Raw genomic sequence first — 19,942 nt, 5'->3', positions numbered from 1 at the left:
CCATCTCATAACAAATCAAGGTGACACAGGACTGCCTAAATGCCATAAGATGACGGTATATCAAGGTACTTCCCCCCAGTACCTTGATATTTCAATTACTTTTATGCAGCTTTGCAGGTTATCTCGTCCTGTCCTGCTCAAATAATATGCATAGGCTTTCCTGTGCTTGCTCACTTGCCTGCAGACAAGCAGAGAGGGGGAGAGGAGAGAGGAGAGAGGAGAGGAGGAGGAGGAAGAGGGTAGCAAATGAGGTGTGGGTAAAAATTATGGGGGGCTAGAAAAGAGAGAGCTGTAGCCCAGCCCTGGATATGGAGAGAAAGAGGGTGGGGATAACACAGAGACAGAGAGAAGGAGAGAGAGATTATGCAGTGTAAAATCCAGCGGTGCTTCAGTGGTAGTTCAGCGTACATATCAGCAGGCTCCCTCACCACTGAGGAGCAGCCGCTTTTTGTGCTCCCCTCCCGGCTGCAGTGGGGGAGTGCATTTACCGTCGCGCCCAAGGGGAGAACCCAAGAAGTATCCTCCAATCAGCCGTTAGTGATTTCTCTCATCTCGTGAGGGTCCTGATGGTGATTTATCACTGACCCGAGACAGGCGCTGCATTCTCTACTCAGCACTGTAGCCACCTGGAATACTCACCATGGTTTTTATTTCTTCTCTTAAACACAAATACCCTCCTGTGGATCTTTCACACAGACTGACCGGAGGACAAAAGGAGGATTTAAATGGACTTACTGACTGCCTTTCTTGAATATCCCCCCTTTTCTCTCTCCCTCTGCAGATTAAAGATGGACTAACTTTTACATGTGGATTTTTGCCATACGAGGGCATCTTTTTTTGTTTACTCTGTGCTTTATAGCTTTATAGAGACGTTTTATTCTGAAAGTACTATAGTTCGCATGTATCATTTTAGACAGTTTACTGCAATAATCATGTAGGACGGATACATAGACAGAGACACACCTTCCTGCTGAGCATGTCTCTCTGGGGATTGCCCAGTGTCTGCTTTTGACTATCAGATTGTCTTTAGTGTTTCTCCGTGAGGTGGCATGAGTTGAAACAGGCTGTGTTTGTGCATGATTTACTGGTCTGAAGCCAGAGCTCAGGATTACACTGGTTCTTTTGTGCAGAATACAGGTGTAGTCGAGCCTTGAATGAGGATCAGCAGCTCTAACACCTTGTCGCTGGCACCACACAGGGCCATGGACCACTCAGACAAGCCTCTCCAGCTGCGACTTACAGTTATCTGTCAGGGGATTAAGATAAAAGTTTGAGCAGCACGATGAGAGGTCAAGGACCGAGGCTGGAGGACCGCGGAGAAATTTATTTCAGGTTATCCTTGAGGAATGCAGACTGAGGCTAAACATAGAGTGAAAAGAATACAGGGCTGGTTTTATATATGAAAGCATAGTAGGAGAAATGAAACATCACAGATAAATTGTCTGTGAATACACACGTTTTTATTAGCAACATAAAACCTGTCAACATAAGTCAAATTATCGGCTGAATAAAAAGCAAACAGTGATAAATAGCCTCAATATCACCAGTAACTGAGCGAGCACAAAATCAAATTGATCCATGAATTGGTTTCGATATTGATTTCTGTCGATTGCCAGGACAGAGTCTTACCTGATCTCTACTAAAGAGGTCACTAATTTAATCATAATCCATCATTCGGCCTCATTTCGGAGTGGTCATCCCGAGTGCTGAGTATGAGATTTCTGCTTTGAGAATCAATCTAATGCCTGTCATTATGTCTAACAACACACTCCTGCTGCAGTCTACAATAGCAATGTGTGCATTATAGATTTCTGGGCGTGTTCTGTTTACACATCTTTAATTATTTGGGGAAATAATGATTTGGTTCTGCTGACATTTAGAGGAAACTTGGCCGGTTGTGTGTGTGTGTAGTAAGACGTGTGATGATACACATATGGTTGTCTGTCTTGATGCGTGTGGAGTTGTGCACACTTTTTACCAGTATGTCCGCTGCACTCTGCTTATCTTAGTTGCACAGGTGGGGCTTAAGGATTTCGGTTGACGGTGTAATGATCGTCACTTTGCACAACTTGGTGAGTTACATTCTGGGAAATTAGGTTTTAACAATGCATCGATCCTGAAGTGGAGGACCAGAGGCGGTAAAAAGAAGTTATCACAGCACACACACACACAGACACGCAGTCATCTTTCAGCAATCCTGGAGAGTCTAGTATGTGGGACGTTCAGTGTTGGAGTGAGGAAAGCAGGAGAAATTCTTTGATAGCTGCATTGTTTGCAGAGCACTTGTTCAAAGAGCATTGCTGAATGTTTGCTGTTGGGGGTCTAGTGCTGGGAGTAAAAAAGACACAAAAGACAACAACTCAGAAACAGCGTGAGGGAGTTCAGCTGGAGTTCTGCTGGGGAAAAAACCTCTTCTATCCTGCACTGTGCAACATTAGCAAACAAAACAAAACTGTCTATTGCAAGTGTCGCCTGTGATTTCTGCAGTCATTTGTCTCATCGAGCCAGAAGGACTCTTACAAGACGTCAGATCTCTAGGTCCAGTCTGCAGTTATGAGATAATCCTGAAGTAAACTTGGACAAATAAATGGAGACAGAGAAGGACAAGTGCAGCTCTGAGACAACCTCCACTTTTAAATCGACTTACAACACCTGATTTGTGAAAAAGAAGAAGAAGAGGAGGAGGAGGAGAAGAGTGACGCAGCCAATTAAACTGTGTCGCCATCGCTGGCAGGGATGAGCCGTGTGTGACTCTGAGGAGAAGTGTGATACACCACAATCCTGCGAATGAGGGTGGGGCTCTCCCACTGCTACAGACAAAGACCGGTCCTGGTGTAGGACGTGGAGCGAGACGGCCCTGGTGTGACAAGTGGTCAGTGGCTTTTGGACTCGCAAGGTCCAGCACTGTGTCAAAAGTCACAATGGGGTGCAACATGTGTGTGGTTCAAAAGCCTGAGGAGCAATACAGGGTCATGTTCCAGGTGAGCAATCAGTCTCCTCCTGTTCCCCGCTCTCTCTCTCTCTCTCTCTCTCTCTCTCTCTCTCTCTCTCTCTCTCTCTCTCTCTCTCTCTGTCTGTCTGTCTGTCTGTCTCTGTTGTTTTTATTTCTCTCTGAGTCTTCAAACAAAAGCTTCTTTTGTGTCTTCAACTAAAAGTTATGTTCTTTTATTTTGGAACCTTATTTCCCTGATGCTGCTGGATGAGTAACAATGTAAACAATGAGTTCTGTCTGCAGCAGAAACTCATCATGTCACACTCATCCATCCATCTTCATCCTCCACATGCCAATCTCAGCTGACATAGGCAATAGGTGTACACCTTGGACAGGTCACCACATAAAGACAAACAACCATTCACTCTCACAATCAATTTAGAGTGTCCAATTGACCTAATCCCAATATTGCATGTTGTTGGACAGTGGGAGGAAACCGGAGAACACGGAGAAAACCCACATACACACGGGGGAGAACATGCAAACTCCATGCAGAAAGGCCCTTGTTCCATGTCACACACACTTAACCCTAAATCACTCTCAAATTAAATTCCCAATGACCAGTCAAGACCAGTTATTTTTACTGATAGAGGTACAGATAAAAGTGAAAATAAACCATCTGTTTATATTATTACAGTAGCTAATTAAAACTCTCACCTTTGCAAAAAAAAATCTACCTTTTGTACCAGATTTGTTTTCATCTTTGAGCAGAACTCACACAAAAGAATGACCCATCACTGCTTCAACAAGGGTATGAATTACTTCATAGTCATTCAGTGAAGATAATAGTGACAATTATGATAATAATACTTCACAGTGATTAGGATCACATCAGAGAAACAGAGCCCAGCTTCATGCTGGCTTAGATAAAGTAGAGTGGTGCAGAGCCACAGAGGCAGCAGGATGGATGGGCTGTTAAAGCTTGGCTAAAGTGTTATGGAAGAGAGGGGTTGCCACGGTTACCGCCTCAGTACCACCTGCCAACTGGGACCACAGACTGTATGTGAGTAAGCTCATCTGGCTGCGCGGTGCTAGAGGAAGCCAGTGCTCGGTGACTCCGTGATAGATGTGGAGACCGGAAAATAAGGGGCCCCGTGCTTAGTAAGCATGAACGACGGCTCAGCACTCGTGGGTGCAACACTTTGAGTATCTGTGGCACCGGGAGCCACAGCTGGGGCTCTGTTGCATGTTGGAGTCAGTTAACTGGGCCACGTGTGGTGCCAGAGGCAACAGCAAGAGACAGAGGAAACATGCAAGAGACTAAAGGCACAGTAACGAGCCTTAGAGGGAGACAGTTTTAATGTCAGGCTGATTTTCTGCCGTTTGACCTCAGTTATCAAAAGGTAATTGATTTGAGCACTTCACGGAGCAGGAGTAAATAGAAAGGTTTGAAAGACTTCTCAAACTTCTGAGGGGGAGAATAATGAGTGAGTGTTTGTGTGAAGTCTGAGATGTGATCATAAAAGCTGGAGCAGGCTCTATAATTCCATCAGCAGTGAACGTATCTAAGAGGGTCAGCGGCTCTGACTGCATTCAGAGGTCAGACTTTTAAAGTAAAAATCAAAAAGATCTGCTCTTGTGACAGTGTGAGGTCAACTGTCAATCACTTTCAGCTCTGTCAGACGCAGCATCCCAACATGGCTTCCAGACAGGTGTGGTCATGAGGAGAGTATGCATGGTGACTAATACGTGGTAGAGAGGTCTAGTAAGCCTGAAACAACAACAAGGCTGGAGGAGACACAGAGGGCGCTGAACCAGAGCCAGAGCCCTTGGCTGTGAGATGTTTAACTAGTGCACTGTAATGAGTAAAGATCCAATAAAACCCTATAAGGGGGATTGATATTGTGTTAACTTATAGAGCACAAAAGAAGAAAGAAAGACAAAAAATGTATGAACAAAAGATTCCAAAATTCCGAGAGGCAACATGCTGCTCTGACCGTTAAATTTTATCTCAGTTATTACATGTAATCATTACAAGCCCAGCGATTTTACTGCGCAGATGGCTGATTAATGCCACGGTCATGCCAAGCCAAAGACGGAGGTGTCCGGTCATTAACAGGAATCATCATGAACCTCACATTTATCTCGCCCACATTTCATGGCTACGCATCTTCCACTTGGAGGTTTTAAGGCTACGAGGTGTTTTCCTTAACTAACATGTTTAATTAGACGCTCAGATTAGTCTATACAGAACGACTGTGCCTTTAGACAATGACTACAGCATTAACAGCTCGCGGCAACATCAGCCTTGAAAAAACAGAATGTTTAAATTAACTATATCAAAACACTTGCTTCTCTTGCCAAAGGAATAAAACTCATGTATTATACATGGGGACCTCTGCCGCACATACATATGTTTCATGTTGGGGCTTGGCACACACACACACACACACACACACACACACACACACAGTTCTTGCCTCTCTACAGACCCAAGTTAAAAAGCCATATTTTTTCTTTGTGTGATGATTGACAGACTCAGCCAGGTTTTTTTTTTTTTACATACATTTCACAGAATTCCTGACCCTCACACTCACTCTTGCAGTAAGCTCCTGCCCCCCCTCCCTCCTAGCCCTTCAGCCACTCCCTTCTTTTTCCCTTTTCTACCACGGTCACTGTAAAGCAGGAGGCAGTTTCCGTGGCAACCATGCAGCATCGTTAAACAAACCTAATGTGCCTTCATTCCCAAATACACGCGGAAACATATGGGAATCAATGCACACTAACAAGCCGATGATGATAGTCACCGGGTAGACAGAGAAGAGAGCACACAGTGAGTGAAGGCGGTCAAAATAAAAGGAACACCTGATTGTATATGGTGTGTGCTGGAACAAAAGAGTGTTCCAGTTCTGTATTTTGTCCTCTCTCTAGTGTTTACAGGTGAAGCTGCAACAATGAACCAGAAAATTAATAACCAACTGTTTTGACAATTGATTCATTGGTCTGATCAGCACTTTTCACCATTTTCAGACATTTTTGAACCAAGAAACTAATACATATATATGTATGTACATACATATACATATATGTATATATGTATGTACATACATATACATACATATGTATATATGTATGTATATGTATGTATATATATATATATATAGTATATATATGTCTGTATGTATATATATATATATATAGTATATATATGTCTGTATGTATATATATATATAGTATATATATGTCTGTATGTATATATATATATATACATACATATATATATATATATACATATATATATATATTCTTCCATTATTCGATGAATTGCCATGTTTAGCTCCCGTATACAATAGAATCTACTATGTAAGCACTGCATATAAATAGAGCAATAAAAAAAGAAATAAATACAAAGAAATTAAATAAATACGTTGTTTTACAACTTTGGCATAGCACACACTATTTTCAACCGTATTATATAATATTTGTTGTTTTATTGTCCTTCATTGTCTCCAAATATTTCCAATAGGCAGGCAAGTAAAAGTGCAAAAGAAGCATCATCAAAATGTCACTTAAGTACAGTATATATTTATATATTTATATATATATATATATATACACTTATACACATATACATATACATATACATATACATATGTATATATATATATATATATATAGATATGTATATGTATATGAATTCATGAGTTTGTTCATCAAGAATGAATATGTGGCTATTTAAGCGGAATAACGTTTAATTATTATTATTTACCAGCATCTGTCTGTGAATGATAACGGGTGGAGTTAAATTTCCTCATCACAAATCATACAACAGCGTAGTACTGTCTGACAGCTTCCTGATCTTTGCCACCTGCAGACTTGTGACTGACTGACATGTAGACAACACATCAGGGGGTGTGAGGATGAAGAGAATGTCTCACTCCTCAATCATTCATTCATAGCACAGAGGAGTGAAATGGAAAAGAAAAATAGAAGGTGGATGCCATTTATTCTAAGGTCATTTCCTTCAGTATTGAGCATTTTTTTTAGTTTTTTAAAATGTTGTTCTATCATCATTACCAACACAACAATTCTGGTCATGTGAATGATGAATGCATTGTACGTGAATGCATATTCATATACTCCGTATTCCCACTGCGACTTATTAGCTTCATCAGCATCATTTCAAAGATTCTCTGAGCTGCCTTTGAATCAATATCTTCTTCTCACAGTGTTATCAGTTAATAATAGACGGTTAAAAACACTCCCCCCCCCCCGTGTGTATATTTAAATGAGATCTGCAATATCAGACAACAGGGGTTATATAGTCTGAGCGGGTCAACGCCGTCTTCAAATTAATTGATTTGCTGAGGATGTTGCTGCTCCAGGCTTCAAAGCACCCACGATGAGAAAAATCAATTACTGAACGAGTGGAATTCAATGTGTTTGGGGGGAGAAGGTGTGAGCCATGCATGAGATGCTTTTTCATGAAAAAAAAAACATGAATTACCACAATTAAGATTAAGACTGTGACAGTGTTGTTCTTCCTCACATAGAGTGTGTGTGGGATCATTTGTAGCCATGTCTCATCCTGTTGTACTGCACATTCATTTGCTCCTTAAAGAGCTTTCAGATAAAACCTAATAATGCGTCGACTAGTTAATTCCACACAAGTTTCTGTCACGCGCGTCTGTGTGTTTACATACAAGAGCTCAAACCTATTTGCATTCACCCGGCAGTTCCTTGAAAGCTTGTTTTCCTCATTGCTTCTGCATCATTACCCTCTCCTCACCTCCCACCCTCCCCCCCGTCTCCTCCGTGCACTCGTTGTCTCTCTTTCTTTCTACACTTTGAACTTTGTGCGTCTCTTTCATGTCTTCACTCACATCTTGGCCCTGTCCCCGCCCTCAGCTCCACAGTCACCACAGCCCACCACCTGCGAATTTATTTTCCTCCAAATTTCAGCTCTATTTTTAATCCTGAGAACAACATTACAAAGTTAAACGTATACAGAGGCTATAAGAATGTGCAATATAGAGTGTCTTATATCCTTTTTTTTGTTAGCACAACTGATAGGCAATCTGATGAAAATATATATTTAATTCGGATTAATCGGATTGAATTTGTCAAATGTGGCTCGTTTTTATAAAAACAAAAATAACATTTTTGTGACTTCTGTACAATTATCACTACTAATCTCTAATAATCACATAAAATGAGTCATATCTTTGACTCAACAACACATAAGAAGACAAAAAATGCATTTTGCAAAGCCTGAAGATGTGACCTATAAACACACACTCCCAGGATGACCATATTAGGAGTTGCGTATTATTTACCTAAGGGTTAACAGACATATGGAGAATAAGGGTGGGGTTTGGTTCTCCATCACTTGCATATTGTGCAGCTCATTAACAGCAGCTGTATGCCGTGACCCAGTAACCCAGAGATGATAGAGAGCAGCACACGTCCGAGGTTAATGGATTCCCGAAAAAGCTGTCTAACACACATCAACCATTACCCCGCGTGGAGTCTTCTTCAAAGCAATCTCAGCACCTCTCATTGATAATGAATGAGAAGTCGGCCTCTCTTCTCTATCAGTATTCATACTTGTCACTCATGACCTCATGGAGCACTTTTCTATTAGCCTCTCTAATCCTGCAGAGATTAGCCATGTGGTCATGAGAACAGTGCACTGAAGCACAAACGATCTTTGGTGAGTTGGTGATGTTACCCAGTGTATTCCTCTAATCTCCCCATACATGCTACACGGCGTTAATTCCTTCATCATCAACAGAGAGGAAGCACCTTATTTGTCTCCAAGAGAAGAGGCTCATTAAGAAAGACAGCGAGATTTATGAAGGAACATTAGCGTGAGGGGGCACAAACACACACACAGACTTGGAGAAGATGGAGAGCTGGAAATAGATAGAACCAGAGGAGTGTGAGTTATCATCTGCAGGGAAGGGACACAACAGACAGAACTGCTGAGGCAGCGCGGCCAAAGAAAGCCAGAGTCTGGAGAGACCAGGGATGAGAGGAAGCAAGAGTGAACATATAGGCAGCGGCAGATAAAAGGACAGGAGGGAAATTAATGTTTGCATTGAAACACAATGGCAAAGGAGGAAAGATGCACCAGAGGAGCGGTCGTGGTGTTGTTGGAGCGGGATGAGAGAGAACCATATACATTATTAATAATAAAAAAAAAAAAGAAGAAGTAGGGAGAAACGGTTCTGTATGTAGCAAAAACGTTTTTGTGCTCGGCTGCACAAGGGAACATTGATTTGACATGCAATTACTGGAAGGACATGAGAGGAGAGAGGGAGGCCGGGTGGTAAAGATGTGGAGACAGTCAAGGTCAGCGACTGTGCACATGAATGAGATTCTACAAAGGCCGTCTGGCACAGTTACTGTTACTAACATCGTGTTACTCTCTGACTCGCATCAAATTCATTCTAGAGAACTGATTTTACTCACACAAGGTTTCTATAATGAATTAGAGGCCTCAACAACAACAGAAAGCTGTATGAGTAAGGTTATCGTTAAAGGAAATGTAAAGGATTATCTACATAACCCAGACTAACTTCATGTTAAACAAAAGATGAATAAATCATTTTAATTTGGCTTTTAAATGAGTTGGACTTTTTATGCACTTTTTTAATGCCACATGTTTATGACATGCATTACTGGTTGTATTTGTTCTCTCTTTTACAAATACATCCCAGCAATAAATTGTAATTTATTGTGATAGCAGGGTTATTGTTATACCACAATAAATAAACATGTGGCATTAAAGAAAACGGCATAAAAAGTTTTACAGTCTCTCACCCGTAGTGACGTGAACTGTGCAAAAACACACGTTTAAAATGTTTAAATAAGGGAAAAAAATAAAAATAAATTGTATTAAATTCCATTTTATACCAAGCCTTATCCGACAGCTATGCAGTAACCCATGTGAAGGTCCAGTGTGTAACGTTTAAGGCGATTTATTGGCAGAAAGTTAGAAAAAAACTAAATATTAAGCCCAAGTCCCCCCCAATTGGGGGACCCAGAGAGGCGCTGGGTAAAAATATTGTGGAATACTGCACTAAACAGAATATAGTTATTGTTGCACATCAAATTAAACAGCTGGGCTATGGTTATCGACTCCATATTTTAAATGTCACAAACACAGCTCAAATAACAACTAAATGCATGACGACATGTCAAACTCCGTTCGGCACTGCTGTCAACTCACGCATTCGCTAAGTTTCTGGATCTAACGCTACGACACTTTATCCTGAACACACAACATACAGCGCGAATGAAAGCAGAGACTCCACAGACTCTGAGGATATAAGTCAAACTACTCAACAACAAAAGCACCACAGAGATTTAAAAAAAGAAAAGCCAAAGAATAAAGACAACAGAAATCTTATCACCTTACGACTGCTGTTAAATCTGCTCTTACCTTTGATGTTTCTCCGTCAAAAGTTGATCTGGCCAGACACACTTCCTGTTTTACACTCAAATCATTAGGACCCTGGGGGAAGCATTATGATCTCCATATGCAGCAGCAGCCTGTCCTGGTCACATGTCGGCGTTCTGCTGATTCTGATTGGCTGACAGTGCTGTCAATCTCATTTTGGCTCAGTCCTGCCATCTTGTGTTCGCTTTTGGAATGGAAAATAGAACTATTTGAACTTTAAAACAAAGTCATAAACTGTTTTTATTGAACACTCATTGTGATTTAAAAAAAGAAAGAAAAAGAAATATGTAGTTTTATGCATGAGAAAATACAAATGGCACTGATGAGACCTCGTCTGTACTTTCTGCACTAAAACCTCTCTAATTTAGTTTTGCTTCACTTGATCAAAGGCAACCTTTGCAGAGATGATGTTCACATATTTATTTTTTATTTTTTTTTTATAACTTTTATTTATCAAATGCAAGTCATATACATAACGTGCATAAATGGATACAACATATTTTTCTTTTTTGATGATGTTCACATATTGTACTATGATTTGATAGACGTTTAGAGCAGCTGCATCATTCCATACTCAGTTGTTTTCATTTACTCTTCACCAGTAACACATGTACTGATATTTACACATCTTAACAAAGTGTCCCCTTTTACTTTGACACACAAACTATTCAAATAGACCTTGTGGTTGCAAATTTCCACTTAATAATTCTGGTCTACATTCACACATTCAAATTCAAGCAGAACATGTCTCAACTAGAAATGTTTCCCGTCTTCCAATCTGAAAGTACGAGGCCCCAGAACAAATTACATTAGTACTTTTGAAACACATTTTCCTTTTTTCCAGAATATAATTAGGTTTTTTTTTTTTAATCCAAACGTATTTGTGGAGAAAAAAAAAACCTCATTTCTAATTCACACAAAAGAAAGATAACAATGTTTTGCTGGAAAGTGCTCACCAAGAGACGAGTATGCAAATGTTATGTACAAAACACAAGTCAATTTAATGACTCTTCTCAAATGTGTGCCTTTTTCCTCTTTCCTTTCTCTTAATGAAAAGAAGCAACGTGTTCTACTCAAGACTGTAATAACTTTCTGAAACAACCGTTCTCCTGCTTTCTTTGTTGTTTCTCCACAGAAGGGTCACATAAACGACATGCTGCGCTCTTTTGATGCCGATGGTCGACTAAAGGTCTTTGGTTTAACAGTTTTCTGTTCGTCTTCGTGTTCTGTGCTGTTGAAATGTGTTGAAATGTTTTTCCCCACGTTTCTGTTCCCTAATATAACCTCTTTATTTTAGGTTTGTAGCTGTAGTTTGCCGTCCTGTTTCCTGTCTTTAACTAACTCTGATAAAACCTGTCTATTCCTCCTGTCTTGTTTGTCTTTTTATTTTTTTGAAAGCCCTGTGTGTGTCTTGGGTATTTATTTGTAGTAACTCAATGTCTAGAATGAAGGTAAACTAACTACATCATACATCTGTGCCACAAGATGTGGTCATTTGTTTTCATGGAATCGATTTTCTTCCATCTCTTTGACCTTGATGGATTTTGTTTTCCAGGTGAACGGGAAGGAGCTGTCCCGGCTCTCTGGGGATCCCACTCTGGACATACGGGACCCAGTACTGGCCAACATACTGAGGCGGGGGGCCCGCAGACGGGCGGGTCAAGCAGGAGCTGCAGCTGGAGGAGGATTAGGGCTAGTGACCATGGGCATGGCTGACTGTGTGGACAGCTGCACCCAAACAGACATCAGTTTCCAGCATATGTTGACTCTTAACAAGAGCGGCCAGCATCCCTGTGGAGCTCCACCCCCACCTGACCCTCCTCCGTCCCCTCCCCTGCCACCATTACTGGAGCCATATCTATTCGATGAACTGTGAGTTGGAGTCGTGTCCCGCATGCCCAACTGCAGTCTAGTATAAAGTACCTAAAAGGGATACTTGAGTAAAAGTACAAGTATCTTAACAGAAAATGACTTTGGTAGAAGATGAAGTTACTTTTTTATAATATTACTTAAGTAAAAGTTTTTTTTTGTAAAAGTGTATGTATATGTATATGTATGTATATATATATATATATATATATATATATATGTACTTAAGTTTTATAAGTAAAAATATCAAAAAAGTAAGTAAGGATTGTCTATATAAATACAGACCATAATACCAACTCTTCTTCTTCTTCTGATTTTATTTGGTAGTAATGAGTAACAAAGATAGTTAGAGGAAATGTAGTGGAGTAAAAGTAAAAGTTGCTAGAAATATAAATAACAAGTACAGACAGGTGAATTTTGATCTTAAGTACAGAAACAAAGTATTTGTACTTTCTTACATTACAACAGTGTCCAACTGACACCAGAACTCATCTGCTGCTTTGGTTCTAGTTTTATTTCACACATTTGAAGTCATATCCCGAATCTTCTCTTCCTCAGCTTTGTAGAGCCTGTTTACTACGACCCCACCGACTACTTCGATATCACTCAGCATGAAGTGGACAGGCAGGACGAGCTGGAGTATGAGGTAAGAGCCCATTAGCAAGTCGACATCTCGCACAGAACGCAGCCCCACTGTTCTGCGTCTGACAGAATCGAACTTTTCCTTCGCGGCAGGAGGTGAACCTGTGCAAGTCTCGTCAGCAGGATAAACTCGGCCTGACAGTGTGCTACAGAACCGATGATGAGGAGGACCTGGGGATATATGTGGGAGAGGTAAACACAGTGGTGTGAAATCAAGTGTTCAAACAGTTCTCTCACAGTCACTCACCTCACCCTGAAAAACTAAATCTTTCTGTTTCTTCCAGGTGAACCCCAACAGTATCGCTGCCATGGACGGTCGCATCCGCAAGGGAGACAGAATACTACAGGTGTGCATCTCTGAAACGTCAATATGACTCTTCAGATAGATGGTTGGATGGATGGATGGATGGATGGATGGATGGATGGATGGATGGATGGATAGATAGATAGATAGATAGATAGATAGATAGATAGATAGATAGATAGATAGATAGATAGATAGATAGATAGATAGATAGATAGATAGATAGACAGACAGACAGACAGACAGACAGATAGATAGGAAGGATGTAGGCAGGTAGATAGGAGGTAGATAGGTAGATAGGAGGTAGGTGGGTAGGTAGGTAGGATGTAGGTAGGAGGAAGCAGGTAGGTAGGTAGTTAGGGTTAGGGTTAGGTAGGTAGGTAGGATGTAGGTAGGAGGTAGCAGGTAGGATATAGGTAGATAGGAGGTAGGTAGGTAGGGAGATAGGTAGCAGGTAGGTAGGGTTAGGGTTAGGTAGGCAGGCAGGCAGGTAGATGTACCGATTTACAAAAAATAGATAGATATATATAATACAGGTTTATCACATGAGGTTGCTAATAGTGCAGCATTCATTCTCAATCCTTTCATGATAGACTGAAGGTCATCGCCCTCACCTTAAGCTTTAAGAGATTTTTTTTCTTCAATTTTCAAATTCTAAAGAAATCACGTTTCCTGAAATGAGTTGAATTAATTGAATCCAGCCTTCGTGCAAATGGTCTCACATTATCTGACATTAACTCAGTTTCATTATTCTCTTCCTCTGTCAGATAAATGGAATGGACGTCCAGGACAGAGAGGAAGCAGTAGCTATTCTCACCCGAGAGGACAGCACTAATGTCTCCTTACTCCTCGCACGACCCGAGATAGAGGTGAGGAAATGATGGAATTATACACAGTCTTCAGGGAAAACTGCAACACTCTGTCTTTATATTAACCTAAAAAACATTCTTCTCCTTTTAATTCAATGTTTAAATTGAAACATGTGGATTTATTTCATATGCTGCATGTATAGTGACTATACTCCATAATAATATTTGATAACACAAGGTCAGTTTAAAGCAGAAGAAAGAAAATAAAAGCAGAACACGTGAGCGTGCACGGTTCTCTGCTCCGATCTAACATGGTTACGAGGTGACCTGCGTAAGGAGGCATGAAAACATGATGGTAAACACAGATTGCATGAAGAGAGCGGCAGAGACAAATAGTGCTCATACTCCTGGTGCTAATGTGGCCCTGCTTTGTTTCCCTCAAGGTCATTCTTGCTGCAGATGAGGCCATTGTGCACACCGGATGCTCCTCAATACACTTTGTGCACAGTGTTTGTGAATTAAAAGTGATTTTTTTTTATTATTATTATTATTCACCGTCAGACAGACAAAGATCTGTATGCTGGCTGCATTTGTACAGATGGAGTTCGAGGGCAGATTTAAGAGGCACTCATTAAAATGGACGAAAAACACACACACACAAACGCACACTTCTTCTCTGTTTAAACATGTCCTTGCTTTTGGAGAGATGAGCACTACCTGTGAAAAGGCTGATGAGATTTATATTGCCGAGGCACATTCCCACATTAAGATGCGTGAGAGCGTGAGAGAAAGAGAACCATCAGAGGAAAACGCGCACGCAGAGATTAAAGCTAGAGCTGTTGTCTTTGGGGAGAAAGAGAGAGAGAGCCAAGTCAAAGTGGTTGTCGAAGGATAAGAATGAAGAGGATGATGATAATCAATACTTCATCTCGCAATCTGCACACAATTCACATGCAAATCAAACCAATTAGCCGAGATGAACTCCACTGTGAGGAGTGGGTTGTTTACTAATTTGAGCACAAGTATTTGCGTTATATTTGATCAGTCCCTGAACAGAACAGAAAAGTAAACAGATTAGAAAAACAAACACCAAAAACTATTCATGTGTGAATGTCAGCATTTCATCCTCTATTAAAATAAACTATAAAACTAATCCCTTTACCATCAAGTAGAACATATATATATATATATATATATACATGTTTCTTTGTTAGATTTTTATTTTATTTTGGTGATTCAGTTGAAACTAAAAGCTGTTGCAGGCGTTAACATGGCGTGAGACTGTCACGCTGCTCTTACTCCATCTAGTGACGGAAATGAAAACTACCGTTTACCGTCGTTGTACAAATGTGCAAAAGAGAACGAAAGAACTCGACTGGTTTTAAGGATTGGGGGTTAGTGGGTTATCACACATTTTCCACACAGCTTTTTCTTTTTCTTAGCTCACTGTTTATTGTTTTCATTCATTCATCTTCTAACCGCTTTATTCTCCACATGAGGGTGAATCCTAGCTGACATGTGGGACAGGTACTCCATCACAGAACCACATAGAGACAAACAACCATCTATGGTCAATTTAGAATGTCAAATTTTGCCTAATCCCCAAATCTGCATGTTTTTGGACTGTGGGAGGAAACCGGAGAACCCAGAGAAAAGCCACGCACACATGGGGAGAACATGTAAACTCCATGTAGAAAGGCCCTTGTTCTGACCCGGTCATGAAACCTGGGTCTTCTTGCAGCAAAGGCAAGAGTTCTAACCACTACACGTAACCGTGTGGCCTGTTTATTGTTTCCCTTACCCTCAATTTCACAGTTTTTGTTCACCGTCTATATAATAGTTGACCAGAATCCTGATTCTGAACAAACGATCGTGATGTTTTGGATTTGTGTTAATGGGCTTTTTTGATAGGTCAGTGTTGTTCTGATCAAATAACAATAAAATCACACAATTAGACTCATCTCTTCTACCCAAAAACAAGAGACACAGTTTGTTGCCATCAAGTATAAAGTTTTCCTTTTTCTTATGTTTTCTTCAACAATGACCTTTCTTTGACAGAATGACAACCAGCTGGACCCAGATGAGTTGGACCTGGATCCACTGGACAACGAGGTCCATCTGTCCAACAGCCACACAGCGAGAAACAGCACCTCTATCCTCGGCGCTGGACCAGATGCCGTTGCGGGTAGAGGTGGACCAGGTGGTCACGGTTTCTCGCTAAGCAGGGATTCGCCTGATTTGCTGCAGACCGTGCTGAGCAACAGCCAGGAGCTGGACAGTGGGGTGGGACGCACAGACGAAAGCACGCGCTACGAAGAGTCGTCGGAACACGACCTCCTGGGAGACGACCACACGAGTGCCTCCAACACAAACGCCACCAACACACCTGGCAGCATGCGTAAGTTTTTGTCGAGTAGAGGGGACAGTCCGCCCTTGCTGCAGTCCCAGGACCTCCAGTTCAGCACTGACTCCCTCTTAGGGTTGGATTGCGTCAGTGGAGGTGGGTTGGAACAGGTGGAGCGACTGGAGAGGAGCTACATGGCAGATCCGATGAGGGTGATGATGCCTGGGCTGACGGAGGAGGAGTGTGAGAGGTACAAAGAGCTGCTGGAGATCAAGTGTTACTATGAGAAGAACAGTAGCGCCCTGCAGATACAAGATGGGGGCTGTGTCCCACTGGATGTGAATAGGAATGAGAGCCTGACGCAGCACGAGATGGCTCTACTGGAAGAGGAACTGCGCCACTTGGAGTTCAAGTGTCGTAACATCCTGAGGGCACAGAAGATGCAGCAGCTGAGGGAGCGATGTCTGAAGGCTTGGCCTCTAGAGGAAAAGAATGGAGCAAGTGCAGGTACGTTGGTCAGTGAGGACACCTGTCACCACGCTCTGTCAGATATCAACGAGCTTCCAGAGAGAGAGCGCTCAGATAAAGACAGTACGAGTGCCTACAACACTGGAGGGGAAAGTTGCAGGAGCACACCTCTGGTCCAAGAACAGTACCCATCACATTCTAAACAGAGCCTGGATGGAGGAGAGTCTCTTTACTCAGCAGGTATGCAGTGTTCAACATCCACCAGGCAGAAAGAGAAGGGAACCAGGCCCGAAAGAGGGGATGGGGTACAAGTGAACTTGAACCAACTTTACTCACACACTCACAGAAGAGCAGCTGATGCTAAGACATCCAGTCCTGGAGCTAAAGTTAGGTCACTGTCCCGGGATGGAGGAGCAAGGAGGGGCTCAGATGGTGGGATGAGGCGTAACCCAAAAGCCAGCGTGACAGCAGAGAGGTCTGGCGGACGCAGTGCAGAAAACAGCCCCTACCTGTCCCGTCGTCAAACTGAAACAAATCCACCTCCGCGCTACCTGAGCTGCATGCAACTGAGGTCTCTGTCCACCACCGAGCAGCTTGGTGGACTCAGAGGGACTCTCAGAGAGGGCAGCATGGAGACTGAGGGAGATGCCAGCCCGATGAGCTTGGGGAGCACATGTAAAGGTGTTGCTCAGGCTCCATCTGCCGAACCATTACCCTTGTCCCCTTCTATGATGCCTACCTCCCCTCGTATGGAGTGGAAGGTGAAGATCCGCAGCGATGGCTCGCGCTACGTGGCCAAGCGGCCGGTGAGGGATCGTCTCCTGAAGGCGCGCGCCATGAAGATCAGAGAAGAGCGCAGCGGTATGACGACGGACGACGATGCCGTCAGTGAAATGAAGATGGGCCGCTACTGGAGCAAGGAGGAGCGCAAGCAGCAGCTACAGAAGGCCCGAGAGCAGCGGCGGCGCCGAGAGTTCATGGTGCAGAGCCGCCTCGACTGTCTTAGGGAGCGCGAGAGGGAGCAGGGTGGCAGTGGTGGACAGCAGGGGGCGACACAGCAGCAGGAAGCGAACACTATCCTGGAGCTTTGCCACCGCAGGAGCATGAAGAAGCGCAGTCGCAGAATCCTGGACAACTGGATCACGATACAGGAGCTGTTGGCTCATGGGGCCAGGTCTGCTGACGGGAAGAAAGTCTATAACCCCCTGTTATCTGTCACCACAGTCTGAGATTGAATAACAGCCAAGGTTGGAAGCAGAGAGCCAGGGAGAGATAAGAAATGTTTAGATAAGAAATGTTTAGATAGAGCCAAAAGGATGAACACAGCCTCCTTCAGTACATCTGAGCACAAACTTTCGTCTGCAGCAGTGCAGCGACACTCTGACACGGACGTCAGCGATGGAGATTTAAAATAGCACACCTTAAATCGTTGGACTGGAGAGAGAAGAAGCACATGACTGAGACTGTCAGGGTTCGTGTGTCCAGTAACAATCACATCTTCCAAAAATGAAGAAACAAATCACACACGCATATTTACAATAGCACTGCGGTGAAGCCACCCTTCATTGCATAATCACAAATTCATATTCACTCAAGTCACAGTGTATTTGTCATGAAGGCACAGTGTATAAAACGTAGCAGCAGTTAATGGTACAGTTGCATGTTGCAGCTGAATCAGCCTCTGACTCAACAGACTCATTTACATTAACTGTCACAATGAAAAGCAACAATTCATACAATCAGGCGACTGTGTCATTATTTTTATTTTACTTTGCTGCCAAATGAAAATAATTTCACCTACATTTTACACACTGGGCCTTTTAAAAATGTGTCTGACTGTGTGGATGTAAACCAGTCAGGAAAATGCTTTCCAGTCATTTCATGATGTTTTACTTTCCACGTGTGACGCATTTCATCCAAATTAGATGAATTAAAAGAAAACAGGCCTGTTTGGGGACCGGTCCAGGGTGTGATCCCGCCCTTCCATTGTGTCAGCTGGTTTTGGCACCAACGGCACACACGTCTCCCTAAAGTGGAGGATAAAGTGATAGAAGATGAGTGAGTGAGGCCTGCTGGGAGATGAGGTGGAACTGAACATACTTACATTTTTCAGAGTGAGAACGCTGCAGCGGGAATTGTCATTCATGAAGTGTATCTAGACGAGGAAGAGATGCGGTGATGGATGGCACCACCTGCTGTTCAGCCATTAGACACGTGTTGTACAACCTTCTTTGAAAAAAAGAAAACCCAAGAATGACAGAGGAGACAAAAGTCTGATGCGTGTTCAGGAACCATGCAGCTGTGAAAAAAGAAAACACTTCTGTGCCATGAAATTGTATAGTTAGTGTCCATTCAGGATCTGTTTTTCAAAGCAACATCATGTGTCAGTTAATGTAGTAGAGACATTTTTCCTTATTCCTGTCGTCTGCATGTACAAATGCAACATTTGCTGTCGCAGCACAAAGGCTTTTTGACAATGACGAGCTGAGCCGTGCCTTTGTTTCAGGCTGATTTACAGCACAACTTTCCAAGTCTTAAGGACTGAAATACTGTAGCTAAGAGAGTTCATGTTGAAGCACAGATTCTGACAGGCCATATCGAGAAATTAAAAAAATAAAAATAAAAAATAAAAAAACACAGAAAGCACAATGTCAATTCTGCTTTACATAGGTCAAAATGTACTGCTGTTACACTTTTGTCATCAGTCACAGTGTGATCTCACGTCAAGTTCAATGCAAATAACTACTATCCATGTCCTGTCTGATGCATTTCCAAATCAGATTGAGAAATGTGTTTTGACTTTTTAATCCGATGCTCTCTCAGAAACACAGAAGCTGATTTTTTTCCATTTGGCTTAGATGCATGTTTTGATATTGACACCTTGTAATTTGAGACCACGCGCCTTTAACATAATAATGTAATTGTGAATGTCTTTCTATGAATGTGTTCATTGCATAAAGAAAAAGAAACACATGGTGTATTTGTTTGTTGAATATTGTGACGTCCAGTGTCTGCCATTTTGCAGTGAAAGCTTTTCTAAATAAACGCTGTGATCATGAAAAACTGTTGTCGGTTTTACTCAATTGGGCGCGGCGATTCGATCACGGAT

The 19,942-nt window shown here is 42.1% G+C and overlaps 1 protein-coding gene across 2 annotated transcripts; it reads left to right on the top strand.

Annotated features, from left to right (window-relative positions):
• The first annotated feature begins 222 nt into the window (after positions 1 to 222).
• On the top strand, positions 223 to 19,890 carry LOC131468844 (PDZ domain-containing protein 4-like). Of its 2 annotated transcripts, XM_058643488.1 has the most exons (8): positions 223 to 2,981; positions 11,533 to 11,586; positions 11,953 to 12,269; positions 12,825 to 12,912; positions 13,002 to 13,100; positions 13,193 to 13,255; positions 13,980 to 14,081; positions 16,080 to 19,890. In XM_058643488.1, the coding sequence occupies exons 1-8, from the start codon at positions 2,922 to 2,924 to the stop codon at positions 18,060 to 18,062; spliced, it is 2,766 nt and encodes a 921-aa protein (XP_058499471.1). In that variant the 5' UTR covers positions 223 to 2,921; the 3' UTR covers positions 18,063 to 19,890. The 2 variants fall into 2 exon arrangements, with proteins under 2 accessions (XP_058499471.1, XP_058499472.1); XM_058643489.1 differs by lacking the exon at positions 11,533 to 11,586.
• Positions 19,891 to 19,942: the final 52 nt, after the last annotated feature.

The sequence above is a fragment of the Solea solea genome, chromosome 11 (genome assembly GCF_958295425.1).
Source record: "Solea solea chromosome 11, fSolSol10.1, whole genome shotgun sequence".
In the NCBI taxonomy this organism is placed as follows: Eukaryota; Metazoa; Chordata; class Actinopteri; order Pleuronectiformes; family Soleidae; genus Solea; species Solea solea.
Note: the sequence above shows the minus strand (reverse complement) of the source record. Positions and strands in the feature narration are given on the sequence as shown.

What these genes read in the sequence shown, in the direction of transcription:
- LOC131468844 (XM_058643488.1), top strand. Translation starts at nt 2,922, where the DNA reads ATGGGGTGCAACATGTGTGTGGTTCAAAAGCCTGAGGAGCAATACAGG. An exon ending in CCATATCTATTCGATGAACT is followed by an intron (nt 12,270 to 12,824) that starts GTGAGTTGGAGT and finishes TCTCTTCCTCAG; the next exon opens with CTTTGTAGAGCCTGTTTACT. An exon ending in TGGGGATATATGTGGGAGAG is followed by an intron (nt 13,101 to 13,192) that starts GTAAACACAGTG and finishes TGTTTCTTCCAG; the next exon opens with GTGAACCCCAACAGTATCGC.